This window comes from Tauraco erythrolophus, chromosome 10 (assembly GCF_009769465.1).
Source record: "Tauraco erythrolophus isolate bTauEry1 chromosome 10, bTauEry1.pri, whole genome shotgun sequence".
NCBI lineage: Eukaryota > Metazoa > Chordata > Aves > Musophagiformes > Musophagidae > Tauraco > Tauraco erythrolophus.
The window spans coordinates 22,869,456-22,884,574 of record NC_141474.1 but is presented as its reverse complement, the minus strand read 5'-3'; the positions used below and the strand labels follow the sequence as shown (position 1 = coordinate 22,884,574).

At 38.1% G+C, this 15,119-nt stretch overlaps 1 protein-coding gene across 1 annotated transcript in view; it reads left to right on the top strand.

Annotated features, from left to right (window-relative positions):
* Positions 1 to 9,823, top strand: part of ST6GALNAC3 (ST6 N-acetylgalactosaminide alpha-2,6-sialyltransferase 3) — a 70,312-nt gene extending 60,489 nt beyond the window's left edge. The window contains exons 2-3 of the mRNA XM_086617571.1: positions 7,923 to 8,030; positions 9,637 to 9,823. Of these exons, the coding sequence (XP_086473697.1) occupies positions 7,923 to 8,030; positions 9,637 to 9,823 (295 nt within the window). The remainder of the gene's footprint in view (positions 1 to 7,922; positions 8,031 to 9,636) is intronic.
* The last annotated feature ends 5,296 nt before the right edge of the window (positions 9,824 to 15,119 follow it).

Here is a 15,119-nt window from a genome sequence, read left to right as displayed (position 1 = left end):
ATTACTACTTATATACATGCCTTAAATGTATGGGAGGAAATCTCAATATGCATCAGCTCCCTGTGAGAACTAGAGATAAGGAGATGTACATTCTCCAGAGAATCTGTTTCTCTGTATTATTTGACAGTTAAGCTCTTTGGGTCAAGACTGTCACATGTGGGTGTACGGTGCTTCGCACAGTGAGGATTCACAGTGCTACTGTAATGTAAATAACCAGTGAGTAATTTAGCAACAAATTAGGAATTAATTTTAAAATACCTGGAAACACTCTTATGAACACCACACTTGGGGAGAAACAAGTTATTGATAGAGGGATATGCACCAATGAAGGCCCTATCTGTGAGTTTATCTTTTTTTCTGTGAAGATATTCCTTTCAGAAATGAAACTTCCCATTAATATTATGGCTAGCCCTCCATAAGCTTTTTATGGATGAGCATCCATCCTGGTGAAAGGCAAAGTTTTCAGATAAATGTGAAATGTAGGGAGAAAAATGTAACACTGCCTTCCCTTCCATGTTAACATCAAAGAAGTGGCGATTGAACTAACACAATGACTGCAGATTGTAGAAAATTTAAAAGGATATCAGCTGATGTACACCAGTGTGGTTTCTATCAGCTGAGTGTCTGGTCCAGTGTTCACTCAAACGGATAGAGTTAGGGGACAGTCTCATGCTAGCTGTTCTTTCATTTTCACCGTAGTAGTAAAAGAAAGATGTTTATAAAAGCCTCTACTCACATCCCAATGTCACAGACGTACAATGTGCACCTTTAGAAAGTTGTCTCATATTTTTTGCTTTAAACATAAAAAAAAAGAGAGAACTAATGGAAAATGTTTTTATGAAAAATTTGAGCTGCTTTCAGCCAAGGTTAGATGAACTCCCTTCAGTATCTTGTCTTGACAAGGTAATAGCTAATCAAGAAATTTCTTCTGTATTCACTTACAATAGATTTCACTAAAATATGCAGCTGGGAGTGGTAAGTGCCCTTTAATACCAAAAGAAAAGGGTGAAAACACCTGCTTAATTAATTCTCTTTGGCGTTCCTGGATTAACTGCAGCTCTGTTTAGTTTACATCCTCCCTGGAGAACAATGTGCAGACCCAAAACAGCAAGTATTGATTTAATTCTAGATGCAGGAAAAAGTCACTGTTGTCTTTTTTTCTTCCCCTTGGTAAACTTTTGAGTTTTGTTTCATTTTTGATTACAAAGAATGAAAATCTGCATCCTTCTCTACTGCCTTTTATGCTGTGGGAAGATGTTGAACCAGCGCTCAGCAAACTAGTTGCAGCTACTGGTGAAAACAACAGCACACAAAGCTGCCCTGGAGAGGCCCGTGGCACAAGTCATGAAACCTGTGTCAAGGTTTCAACCATCTCTCCCTTTGTCGCAGCTGTCAGGGATTGCAGTAAGTCTTTGACCTGGCATAGGCCAATGGAAAGGGGAGAACAGTGGGACAGGAGTACACCATGGTGCCACAACTAACCTCCAGGCTTGAGTACTGTCCAGGGAAAGCAGATTTGGCATTACCTCCCATTTGCTTCAACCACTGCAAGCGTAAGGAATTACCCTGTGGAGCAAGTGCTATGCTGGCATAGTCCAGAAGAGTTGCATTTCCTGAGAAGCTCAGTCTTCCTAAGAGTAGAGTGAATTTTACTCAGGTGATTTTTGAAGAGAAAAATGGCTGTGTAAAGGTGCCAACCATTTAGCCCTCAAATCTGCTTAGGTGAATTTAGTTTCCCTTCATTCCAAAAGTAATTGCATGGTTGTAATGGTCCACACTCCTGTGGATCGCCTTCTGATTTAAACATCCATTTGCTCATCAATGAAATCCAAGTGCAAACGGAGATGTGTGACGCCATGCACGTCTCTTTCTGCACGGTACACCTCCAGTGGGCCAAGGTTATTGGTAATCACGCATGAGCTGCTTGACTTCAGATCTCGGGTGGCAACTGCAACCGGGGCACTTATAAAAGGCGTCTTATATGAATAACTTGAGCACGTGCAATAGCAGGAGCTGTGCCTCAGACCACGTTTGTGCTTAAGAGAGGGAAAAAAGGAATTCATGATTCAAGAGAAATCAAGAGAATGTGTACTTCTGGAAACAGGTTTGGGGAAGAAAAAAAGATTGAGATTAGGATTTACTGTGCTGTAAACAGTTTGCACCAAGAGCGCGGTTTGTATCTGAAGGGTCAGCACAAGCTGCAGAAGCCCAACAGCTGTAAGAAATTTAGCTAGAAACTCTTGCTCTCTAAAGCGGATGTCATTCAACTTGAAAAGATGAGCACAGGTTTTCCTGCACGAGAATCACCTCCAAATAATACACACACATATATATATGTGTATCTTGGCTGGAAGGTAGGGTTTACAATTATGATTCTTCAGTCTTGTTTCTTTTCTGTGTGCTTTGCAACAAGCTGGACCTCTATGATTGCCCTTGATAAACAGGAATTCTCCTTTTCTTCTCAGAGCTCAGCAGCACAGGCATCTGAAGGAGCCCTCTCTGCCTGGATGAAATACCTTCCTGCTCTTGTTGCCTGAGTTCATGACCGAGTTGAGATGCATCAAAGTCAGGTCAAGGAATTAGAAATAAGGAAACTATAGAAACCTGGGCAGCAGAATTCAATTTCTTTAAGCTGCTTTCTGCCCCTCCCCACCCCCCCCCCCGCCTCTTTTTTTCAGGTTTCCATGTGTATATTGAATAGAGCAGAGGAAAAGAGGAAAGAAGTAAAAAAATACGTACACAACACAGAGATTGAAACTATGTGCATGAATTACATACCCAAGCAGATACCACATGAATTTCAGTAATTGCAGTAACAGATTCTTTCTTATTTCTAATAGTGTTTTTGCCTGTCTTGGAAAAAAATTGTAAATAGTACGTGAAATAGTTGTATTTTTATTTTAAAGTAGATGCAGTTAAATACAAAGCCATCATTTCTCTCTTCCCTTTTGTGATCATTCAGAAGTATCCTTTCTGTCTTTTCTTCAAGGCCATTTTGACATAGAATTTATTAATTGTTTAATTGTTAAATTTCTTTTTAAATCACGCTCTGAGAGGAGATTCTCATGGGCTAGTTTGTGACCTAGGAATAGCCTTTACTGCAGTTTTGTATTCAAATTCAACTGAAATGGACTCTTGTCCTCTGTGTTCCGTAGGTACAGTATTGATATAGATAAAAACCCTATATTTCTGGAGATTAATTGGACAGTGTGCCACCTGATTGGAGTTTATTTTCAGGATTCACAGTAAGGATCATCTACCAAGAGTTTGGGCTGGCAGGAGTGCATCACTTCTCCATTCTCAGGTGCATCTTGCTGGGCACAGCCGCTCTCTGAGTCTGGAATGTGGTCTGTGCCATTCGTAATGCATTCCACTTGTTTAAGCTTTGCATAAACCCATACGTGATGGATAATAAAACATCTGTCCATACATAAATGTTTCACTTTTCAGAATGACCTGAAGCACCATGTAGGCTTTTGAATGTGTGAGACAGTCTGCTCGCTGCTAGAGGGACGTGGGTGTTTATTATTAGATGTCCTGCATCGTGATGGAATGCAAGGCAAGCGCATGTGTGCACACACAGATGTACAAAAGAATGAATAATTATGATAAACAACTGCCTAACAGGTATCTTTATAATGCAGAAATAGCAACCATTTTCGCCGGGTGAAATCAATTCTCTGTGCTTGTGTCTTCATCGCTCTTTTTGTGCTATTTTTTTCTGCAGAAAGTATATAATGAAATTATTAGCAACAAAACACCAGTTCTTACAGAAAACAGAATTAAATCTAGGCTAGTGCCAATACTCTTCTGCATTTAGAGTCTTACCCTTCTCCTGTACCAAATATACTTCCTCTTTTCCTCTCAAGAAAACAGCTTTCTAGCATGAGAAGTATATGTGCTCCTCAAATGAGAGGTGCTAGGAAAACGAGCCTTGCTGTTCTCTAAAGGTGGGGGCATTTCTTCTATCAGCTCATTCTAATCTGTCATTTACAAATCTACTTTTGATGTGAAGAGGAAGGCATAGACCAAACCTGTGACTTGGGGAATGTGGGCGTTTGATTTGGCGAAGAAGAGTTGTTCGTCAGCTATATTCAGAAATGCTTCCTCAGGAAAAGAGAGAAATCTCAGGCAATATAGGTACAATGGTAGCATTAATTTGGTTAGTATAGAATTAAATAATGGGTCACCAGTTTGTGTTGGTAGATACATTTTCCATGTTTTTAGTTATAAGGAAACATACCATCATTCATTAATACAAAACCCTACAGTAACCCAGGGAGAAAAAGAGCTGATTAACAAAGGAGTGCAGAAGGGACATGGACTTTCTACCCTCGTTTCCAAGGGTCAGTCACAGATGAGGCTGACACAGGGCAAGTGGCAGAGAGGCAGCTGAAACCAGGGTATATTGACCCCCTTCCAGAAGATTAACGGCATCTTGGTGCACTGAGGATACAAATTCATAAGCGCCAGAAACACATCTACCTGAACACAGTCTACGCTAATATTGACACAGTTCTTGAAAGTATTTCTGTTTGTTTCGAATCATTTTTACAAATCTTTCAGCATATTGGACGGACATGTCACATTATGCAGCCTCCACTTTGTGGATTATAGGTCTCTCAGTTTGCTCAGACCAATACCCTTATTTATACTTACTTATTAATCAAGGGGCCTGACAAGCTGCTGCAAATAAAGCTGCTGATGATTCAGTAGTTTGGTAGGAGGGTCATCTAAGGATTAGAGTCTAGAAACAGCCTTTATGAAAAGATAAAATTTTTTATCAATTAATTGACCTAGAGAATCTTGTCATTTCAATCTGTCATTGTTGAGTTTTATTTTACTGCAATATTTTGAAATGAAGCAAAAAAAGGAAAACTGTCTAGTTAATGCTTTTGGGAAGCTCTTTGCTACTTAATAGCTTCTTGAAGTCCTACATTTCTTCGTTTTTCATCTTAATTAACACTCTTAATTGACCTTCTGTGCTATCTAATTTCTCCCAGTAAAGAATTAAAAAATAGGCTTCTAAATTTTTTTTTTGCAATTGGATTGACATGCAATTGCCTGTCTGCAGAACATCTTTGCCTTAACAAACTTTTTTTTTTTTAATTTTTATTTTTTTATCACTGAAGTCCCCACTGGAAATCACGGTTCATTGAACCATAGAGCTAGAATTGATTTTGCACACAAAAAAATCCTGCAGCAATTGAGCAAAGAAAAGAACTTCCTAGAATTCTATGGTAAAATCAGAACTCGAGTGACAACAAAACTTTTACCTGATTTGAACTCACCTGCCCTTGATCATGAAGAAAATATTTTATGTTCCTCTTTTCCCTGATGAGAGAAGAAACCAGTTTTTCCTTCAGTTAGCCTGCATCAGGCCATGGCTATAGATGTCAAAGAAGACGAATTTCAGTCACCAACATTTTTATGGAGCACTCTCTATCCCATCTTCTTTATATCAATTTTTTACGCTTTTTGTGGAAATTGGAAAGCTAAGGCTAAAGAATTCTATCTAACTGCTTTTATTTTAAATTATTTTTTAATTAAATCTTTATGTATTGCACATTACAATGTATACTCTAGCAATCCTAGATGTGTTTTTTACCATTTCCTTATAAAATATAGAAGGCAAGTCTCTTTACTACGGTGTTGTGAGAAACTATAGTCAGTTCTTTCTACTGCAGTTTATGGAAAGCATTACAGAAAATGCAAGTTCTATGTTTTGAGACTTGAAACTCGCAAATAACTATTAATCTCGGAGCTTAGATAGTATATGCTTGCAAGATAGGCAAGCATATACTTTGTTTCAAGCATCTCAACTAAGTTGTTTCCATTGTTTCTTTCCTGTGCTTAATGTTAAGCATATGCCCATGTACTTTTCTGAAATGCTGGATGGTATTTAGCAGAGTGAATTATATCCCAATAACTAACATTTCTTTAAGAATCCTAATAATGTCGGAAGCAAGCAAAACAAACTTTCATTTTCAAGATACACAGACAAAGTAACTCTTTGTGAGCATTGCCTTTTTATTGCTGCATCCAGCTGTAAATCATGTCTTGAAAGCAAAACCATCTTCTTTTTAAATGCATTTGTTGAAAAATAGTGCATTATTTTCTCCTGAGCTGTTGAGACGATTTCCTGCCTAGATTTGGTGCCCCATTAATTTTAGACTATAAGAAAAAGTCACTGTGAGCCATAGGGAACAATTTTGGATTTGCTGCAAACACATATATCACAATTGATTTGCCTATAGTAGTTCCATGGATGATGTTTAACAAACTCCTGTTTTCCCTGTTTGGGGATTAGTATCCTCCATCCCTCAGATTTGTGCGGTAACACAGTCTTATACTACACATAAATGGAGGATTCTTTTCTATTCGTTGTATAAAATTTGAAATTTGAATGCAATTACAGTAAGGAGAAGAACTCTTTCTAATGAGTCTCAAAAAGCCCTGGCCAAAAACATGTAAAACTCTCCTGTAGAGAAAGAAATTGAGTGCACAGTGTTAGCATAATAGCAAGGGCTGAGGCATTGCTTTGCACTACAGTTTTATGGGATGATATTTTAAAAGGTATTCAGAGATTTATGACTTTTTAGGGACAGCTAAAATTGTTTTCACATTTCTAATATTGCTTTCATTAGAAGGCTGAAAGTATGTTTACGGTATCAGATTGAATTCTAAGGCGTTACCAAATCATCCAGAATCCCCACTGCTTAAGTATATTCCCTTGTATCCCTATGTATCTTCAGGGAAAGAAATGTGAGGAATGTAAGTGCTTTGTTTTAAAGTATATAATCTGTATTCTGTCATGTACTTCATCTCCCAGGGAAGGTATCTGGGAACTCACTCTGCTGTTTTTATTTATCCTGCCAGTGTAGTATATAGATGAGAGGACTAAGGTCCAATGGTGTTAAAGCAAGACATGAAATATTGATTAATTCTTTTTTAAAATTCCTTTTTCCTCCTGAGTACAGCAAATTTCAGACGCTACTGTCAATATAGTACTCCCCAATAAACCTCCATCATCAGAAGGGTCCTGATCTTCATGGTGTTCTTATGAACGGTTATTATGATTCTAAATGGCATTAAAAGCTCAAGGCTAGTGTTCTTCTGGTGCAAGAGCAGAAAGCAAGTTAGAAGCGATGCAGCTTTTTGTCATGGCAGAATGTGACTCTGAAGTAACATGAATCGGATTGGGAATTCTCTCTGCTATACAGTAGCAGAACATTCTGTTTGAAGAAAGGAAGATCCTAACGGGACAAATAAACAGATGTACAGTTTCATAGCTCTAAAGGTGCCAAGTAAAGCAGCACAGTCATGGTTGCTGTCCACCTAGTGAAATGCAGGTATTTGACACCCTGCCTTTTGTTCCCACTTGTCATTCTTCAGTGCTAAGCTAACCCTTTTAAAGGGACATGCACAGAATTTTGTTTTTCAAAGCTTCATATTAGATGGTTTTCTACCAAAATGTCTTTAAAGGTTTCATTACTATGTGAATTTTCAAGCTGACGATAGCCCACTGCAGATTAAGGTTTTGCTTGTGGAAGAGGACCGTGCATACTCACATGCACGCAGCACAAACTCTGCCAGTATGTTTTCTGGTGTACTTTGTCTCATTATACACACTTTACTAATTGCTGTCTTTCAGATGTAAAAATAAATTATTTTCTGTCTTACGGGAGATACATTGTTTGACTTCAGATATTTAACATGCTATTTTTTCTGTGGACAACAGCTCGAGGCCCAAGCTGGCAAGAATGAGAGCATATCTATAAATAATTCAAAATAATTGTATGGTTTTGACAGATTGTCAAGTTGCTTAATGCCTATTGTCCCACGTAATAGATTATATTTTTTTGATAAAGTGTTGATAATTTCTCATTGCAGTTTGTTTTGTGTATGTTGTATTTTTACAGAGTCCAGTCAGGTTCATATCTCAGTACGGGCTGGTTTACCTTAATTTTGGCTATGGATGCCTGCTATGGGATTCACGTCTATGGGATGATAAATGACACCTACTGCAAGTAAGATCACAGGAAATTATTTTCATACAATTCTCATGCCTTGTCAAAATTTCACGATTGATTTTAATATGATAAATCTAAAAAATGGATCAGGGAGTCATTTCCCAGTGTTTTGCATTGATGTGCCACTATTGTTAGCATATTTAGTCCTGATATGGCATTTGTTGTTGCTAAAATAAAAACACTTACGAAATCTAACATCTGATGTCATAAGGAACTATTTTTAATCAAAGATCTTTTGCAGTTTCTGAGTTAGCTCAAGACAAAGTATGTTCATATTCTTCTGGCAAAATGTACTTACTTCTACTGCTGAAACAAATCTATAGAGGAAATGCTAATATATTAGTTCTCTGAAGAGCAAATACACCTGGAAGTGGGAGAAACTGATTAGCCCAGGATAGTTACCTGAAATTACATTTCACCACCATTGAGCAACCTGCTTGAACTTTCTACGTTATATATGGCTTGTTTTCAGTAGTAGGGGGTTTCTAATGAGATAATAAAACAAGTCCTATGAGCTTTATCACAGTAAAGTGACATAAATTCCAACCAACTACTGTTAGTGACCTCACAGTGACAACAGATTAATCCTATTGTCTGAAGTATAACTCTAAACACAATTTTTAAAAGTCCAAGTTAAATGTTTTAATCTACAGTATATGGTAGTAAAATATAAATTGAAACTATTCCTCATTCAAAAAAGCAGGAAATGCCATAAAAAATGTATGATACTAGTAGAAATCTCTTCTTCTGTACCTAGTCTGGTTCAAGTCTTCCATGTAACCAATCCAGTGGGTCCTCAACTAGAACACTCTTTCTGCAGACCCTCACTCCACATTCTGTGTTACTCCAGTTACTTATTCCTGGCAGACCCTAAAAAAAAAAAAAAAAAAAAAAAAAAAAAAGTGGAATTTGAGTCACAGCTGTTTAATTAGGATATCTTAACATTAGAGACTGACTTTTTAGAACTTGCAGATCTCACTGATTGAGTGAGTCATCCAGATGGAATGAACATATGTTGTTCTTTGTTTATGAAAACACAGTGGGCGCCCTGAGATGAGGGGTGACAGGACTAAAGTTGTCCTCACAGAGTTCAGCCAAGCTGGCACTGCACAGTCCTGATGTAAAACCAGTTAACAGCATGATAGCACTTCAGTCTCTTGGCAGCAGAGAAGAATGGTTTTCCTTAAAGCTGCAATTCTGACTGCATTACCTACTTGTAATTTCTATTATTCTTAAAACTGCTTTATTCAGCCAGTTCAAGAACCAGTTTCGAGATCTGAGACTGCCCAATAAGAAGACTTTGCTTAGGGACAGATCCTTATGGACAGAGTTCTCCAAGGCTAAATAAAATGTGCGGTGCCCATAAGAGCCAGCCCATCAGATTCTTACTGACTGATGACATCAGTGTATGTTGGAGAGATACACTTAGCTTCATTTTCCATAGGAAAAGTCATACAAATCATGCTGTAATGAAAGCCCTTATACAATTTAGCAAAGTAGTTTGGGTGCTGACACATGGAAAGGGTTTCATATAGTTCAGGTGCAGTATATATTAATGTTTTTCTTGGAAATAATACTTAAGTGTATCTTTTTTTTCCCCTAGGTCAGAAGGCTTTCGTAAAGTTCCCTACCACTATTATGAGCCAGGAAGAGATGAGTGTGAGGAATACTTTCTGCATGAAAACGCTCCATATGGAGGCCATAGATTTATCACAGAAAAGAAAGTGTTTGCTAAATGGGCCAAGAAGCACACAATAATATTTACACACCCCAACTGGACAGTGTCTTGATACTGGTTTTCTTAACTCTCCCTTAACAACATATTACAAAAATGTCTCAGTTTACAATAATTTTGCTTACATCTGGCTGGCCTTTCTCAGCCCAGGTAACACTAAATTAAAAACTAGAAGACAAAGAGGGTGATGGTTCAGCTGTCAAGCAAAATTCATCATCTGTGGATGGCAGACACATGGTTTGTTATTTCTTAGGGTTTTACTTCACACAATGCACTTTATACTTTGACTGGATTTTACTTCAAGGCAGTTAAAGACAGATGAAATTTCCTGTATAAGCAGGTGCACACAGGGAACATGGTGGTCCTTTAAAACCTGTCCATCGCCTTAGTTAATTAAAATTAGTACTTGCAGCTCATTTGCAGTACTGCAGGACTAGTTCCATTTGTGGTACTGGTAGAAATTTTCCACAAAAGAAATATGAGGATAAATACAGACCTCCAAGGTCTATGAGTGAGTAAATTTTAAACAACACCTGAATACAGTGACACATGTGAGCACTTGTGTATATGGTGAAATTAGGGATGAGCTGAACATGGTTCTTCAACTGCACACAACTCTCGCATGAGAAGATACTATTTACTCAAGGCTCCTGATCAATTAATGACTTCTGAAATGCATCTTCCTTCCACCCTGGTCAGGCTGCACCATCTTGAATAATGTATTTTGTACTTTTTGAGGCTGTTGTCCCACAGTTTAGCTCCAGCATCATGGCACTTAGCAAAGACTGTGTTTTGCAACCCGTGATGAACCTTTGGCTGTTGTACCACGCCTGCTGTCAGTACCCAAGCTGGTTAGTGTAAAGTTGTCTCATTAACGTCTCCATTTACTCCAGTTGTGCCTTTGAGTTTTTCCAACATCCAAATACCAGTGTTTTGACAGTATTTCCCATGCAGCCATCATAACTTATTCTAAATCTCCAGTTTCTCCATCTTTAAAAAGAGATAGTATCTATCTACCTCACAAGGGAGTTGTGAAGGTTAATTTAAGTCCATAAAGCACTTTCCCAATGAAGAATGCTACAGAGCGTTTATTCTCAACACAAAAACAATGGTACCTGTCATTTATTCTTGTCTGCTGGATATCTGAAGAAAGTCACAGCATGTCTGGATCTGATGGCGAATTGTTCTGTGCATCTGCTTTCCTACTGACAATAATTTGTAATACTGAGTTCTCTCAGCTTGCATTGCTTCAGATGAAGTTGAAAGAACTCACCATCTCACAGTACTATCTGCACATCAAGAGGCAGTTCAAGAATTTTAAAATATACTCATCTCTAGTTGAAATACCTATTTCCAAGCTTACTTTCATGGAAAGTTTTCAACTGCAGCAGACTCATTTGTAATATTATGACCATAATTCAACTACACACGTGAGCTTTATTTAAACTGTATTTAAATTAATGCTTTAAGTTCAGAATGTGTCCTATGAATATTTTAACATCTGGAATGTCAGATTCAACACTGTAATAGCCAATACTGTGAACACTTGAAAGAATTTTGTGTGGAACATGACACACAGAGTTTACTCACACTACTTAAATGTTAACAACAGGAAACTTTGTATGCTTTTGTAAATCATGAAAAGTGGAAAGTAAAAAGCTATTTTTACATGTAAGTATTTGTATACTATTTCCTATTGTGTATTTGTATATATAAATCTATATTTTATATGTTCATGGCATATATATTCTCTCATCAGCAGCTGCAGCTGGTAGGATGAGGAGGAAATCTCTTCACCAGTGTTCCTCCTCCTGATCATTGGTTTCTTGTTCCTGTTGGTAGGTGGTGCCAAGGTATCATCTCTCCTGCCCCTTCTGTTTTCTACTGCAAATGCAGATTTCTGATTTTATTTTTAATACAGCTCAGCTTTCATTGCTTACTTTAGTGCTGTAAGCGTTCGTGCTGATTGTCAGACAAAGGCTGGGGCCATGCTTATGATTCAGGATAGACATCTATATTAAAATACAGGCTCTATCCCAGACTTCTTGAATGACTTGGTGTTTCACCTTCGTGTTTGGAAAAGGAGAATATTTTCCTACTCTCGGTGTTGACTGACTTTCCTGTAAGCTCTTCAGATGGATATTCTCATTTGCAATGTGTTTGTATAATGCCTTGCAGAAGAGGTGCCTAGAGGGTCTGAAGGCTACAGGCAATGCTATAATATACAGATAATTTAAAGTGGCTGCTTCATGTCCCTGGAGTTTAAAATCAATTGTAGAATAATATAGCATGGGATGAAGTCAAGAGGGGGAATGGATGGATGAAGAGTTGTAGTAGCAAAAGACAGTGAGCTAGATTTATCACCATATGCATATGCATCTTTTCAGTTCAGATGGATGGCTGGATGTATGGAAAGCTAATAAAAAATTTATAATGCAGGATTTGAAGAATACAGGACATGCAGAACTAGGGAGAATGTTTCACACGTATCATACAGGGCAGCCTGGGAAAACCTGTAGCTCTCTGTGGAAAGAGGAGCTGAAAAGAACATCAGTCAAATTGAATTTGTATTTAGAAGGTCTTTGGGTTAATAAGAAGTTACTATGAAGGTGCCACACATGGAACTGCAATTGGGCTGGGCAGTCCCATGTGAGAAGTGTCCTCACGAAGCATGGTCTTTCTCCCCAGTGAGCACAGCATAAGGAGCCTGAGTTGTGTTCACACACAAAGCAGTTTTTAAGCCTGAGAAAGTTTTAAAGACAATTAAGACTTGCCAAATAGCCATAAATCTGTTGTAAAATATGTGCTACATACTGAAGCTCCTTGTAGAGTGCTTGTATGCTGTATGAAACAGTATCTCATGCAAAGGCTAGCTAAGAAATATACAGTTAAACAGAGAACAGCTAAATGTACAGCAAAATTGAGTACATCATTAGAGTGCAGTTATCACAGAGCAAAGTAGAAGTGTTGCTCTCTGCTTGGACTTGCAGTAAGAGCAGATCCGCTTTTAGAAAAATTGCAGCAGGCTTCATTCACACTAGAGGAAATGAACATCAGTTCACTTATTTCAATGAGCCTGTCTTTTGCATAAACTACACACATATTTGCATGATTTTTATTATATGAGTAAGGAACTGTGACCACTGTGTTAAAGGTGATTCTACAAAGAAATTACTTCGTAGAATTCTGTTAAAAATTAGCACTGTGGCACTGAAGAAAGAATCTCAGTACTTGGTTGTGTAGTAAGAGACCTTGATGATTCGCCTTCTGAGAGTAGTTAAGACATCAGCTGAGATTCATTTATTATTTCTTTAAAATAAGGCCTACTACAGTTTACCTGAATGTAATCAGATCCTAATTGCTTATTCATTCAAGCAGTCCTATTTTAATCAACTACTCGTGTATAAAACAAGCAGGGAGTTTACCTGAAGTTTTCAAAATACATCTTCACGTTGCTGCTAATAGAGGAACACTCACAAATAGTTTGGCATTTTTTTTTGCCATCAGTCAGCTGAGTAGTCACCAAATTTATTTTTTTTTAAATTTAGTTAGCTTTTTTAAATACACTTTTTGAAGGGAAAAAAAAGGCATTTATTCTTTGGCCTGCGATAGGCTTGGTTTTAATAATCATTTAAATTTTAATATACTTTATGTTTTATGTTGCATTAACTTCTGATTTAATTTTTTTTAAAGGAGAAAAAGTTTTAAACAGGAGCAGAAGTTTTCCTAGGGAAAAAAAAAAATCTTCTTGACTGGCTAATTACTAATTCACAGGTAATTAACTGAATAACATAAAAAACTGGGTTTTGTTCTTTCTAAGCAGACATGATCCCCACCTTCTCATTTCCACTAGATGTCTAGATCACATCCCTCTGCTTACAGCAAGGCCTCTTCACAGGAAGAAAAAAAGTAATCTGTGTATCCAGCCAAATTTCCTTTCCAGCTGGAATGGGAGGCTCCATCTGCAGACTGCTCGTATCAGTTACATTAGTAAGTGGGAAGGACTGAGGAAGAGCTCTACTTAGGAGCAGATGGTGTTCCAAATTCTTAAAAATGGCCCTAAAGTGCTTTAAGAGAGGAGTATCCACTGATCTCCTGGAAATACTTTTCTGAAGTATTCTGTTTCTTCAAATTCTTCAAATTCTTTAGGTCTTGTGTAGAGCTATTGTCCTACTCTCTCCAGTGGGAATTACCAGCAATGGGAAAACATGCCCTTTTCAGGAAAATGTAGAGAGGCAAATTCCATGTTGTTACAGATTTCTATGCAAACACCACCAGGGATGAAAAAGGCAGCCTGATACAGATTATCTGAAGATTCACTGATTTAGGAATCTCTGAGGACTCAAATGAAAACTAATGGAAATCACGTTGGCAAGTTCATGAATACAGCACTCCCCCCAGTAAAATCTTTGCATTCCTGGGCACTAAGGTGAGCAGTGTTTTGTCTGAGAAGTACCATGTGCTCATAATGCATTGCATAGTTAATGAAGAGGAGCCCATCCAGTGCTTGGAGGGCAGGTGCAGATGGACTTTATTCACCTGCTTGTGGGCTGGACAAAAGTGGGACCCCACACAAAAATAGCTGGCAGCAGAGCACAGATGGTCAACCAAAGGACATGTCCAGGTAAGTAAGAATTAAATAAGTAATCACTCATGAGTTATAACCGGATGCTACCCTAGGTAAGTAGAAAGCTAGAAGCACTTTACATATTGATGCTTATATTTTGCTTACATTTTTCTTCTGCATGTATCTCAGAAATAGCATATGTCTTTAGTTGTGCTTGAGCAAGTCTGGGGTTGGTTTATGATAGACCTCAGCGTACCCACAGGAGTGAAACTCTATGTTAGTGCCAAGTGATCACACAGGAGCTGGCTGTGGGCATTGTGATGTACTGCGTACAACAGAGTCATGTGTTCACTAAAAAAGGCCTGTTTTTCCTTACTAGGCATAGTTCGTTTGAGAAAGTGTTTCATTTTCAGCAGATGTGTCTCATTCTGTTCTTTCTTTCTGGGAAGGATGCAGAGGAATGTGACTTAACCATGGGGAAGTGAAGAATGATATGGTAAATAGCCAACCACCAGATTCATATATATATTTCTGGCTATTGCTGTGATGTATGGCTAATGACACAGAGAAAAGCAAGCTTTTTCTAAACCTTGTATTGCACAATCTACGGAAGTCTCAGATGTCTGTTCTGGATTGGAGTTCCCTAGGCAAACTCTCCAGAAAGGGCTGAAGGAAAAAGAGAGAGTCTCTTTCAGTTGAAAGACAGGGTTTCTGTGGACGCTATAATAAACTGTGTGGCATCCCTGGGGCATCTGCCCCAGCTTTCACAGGATCCACAGGCAGC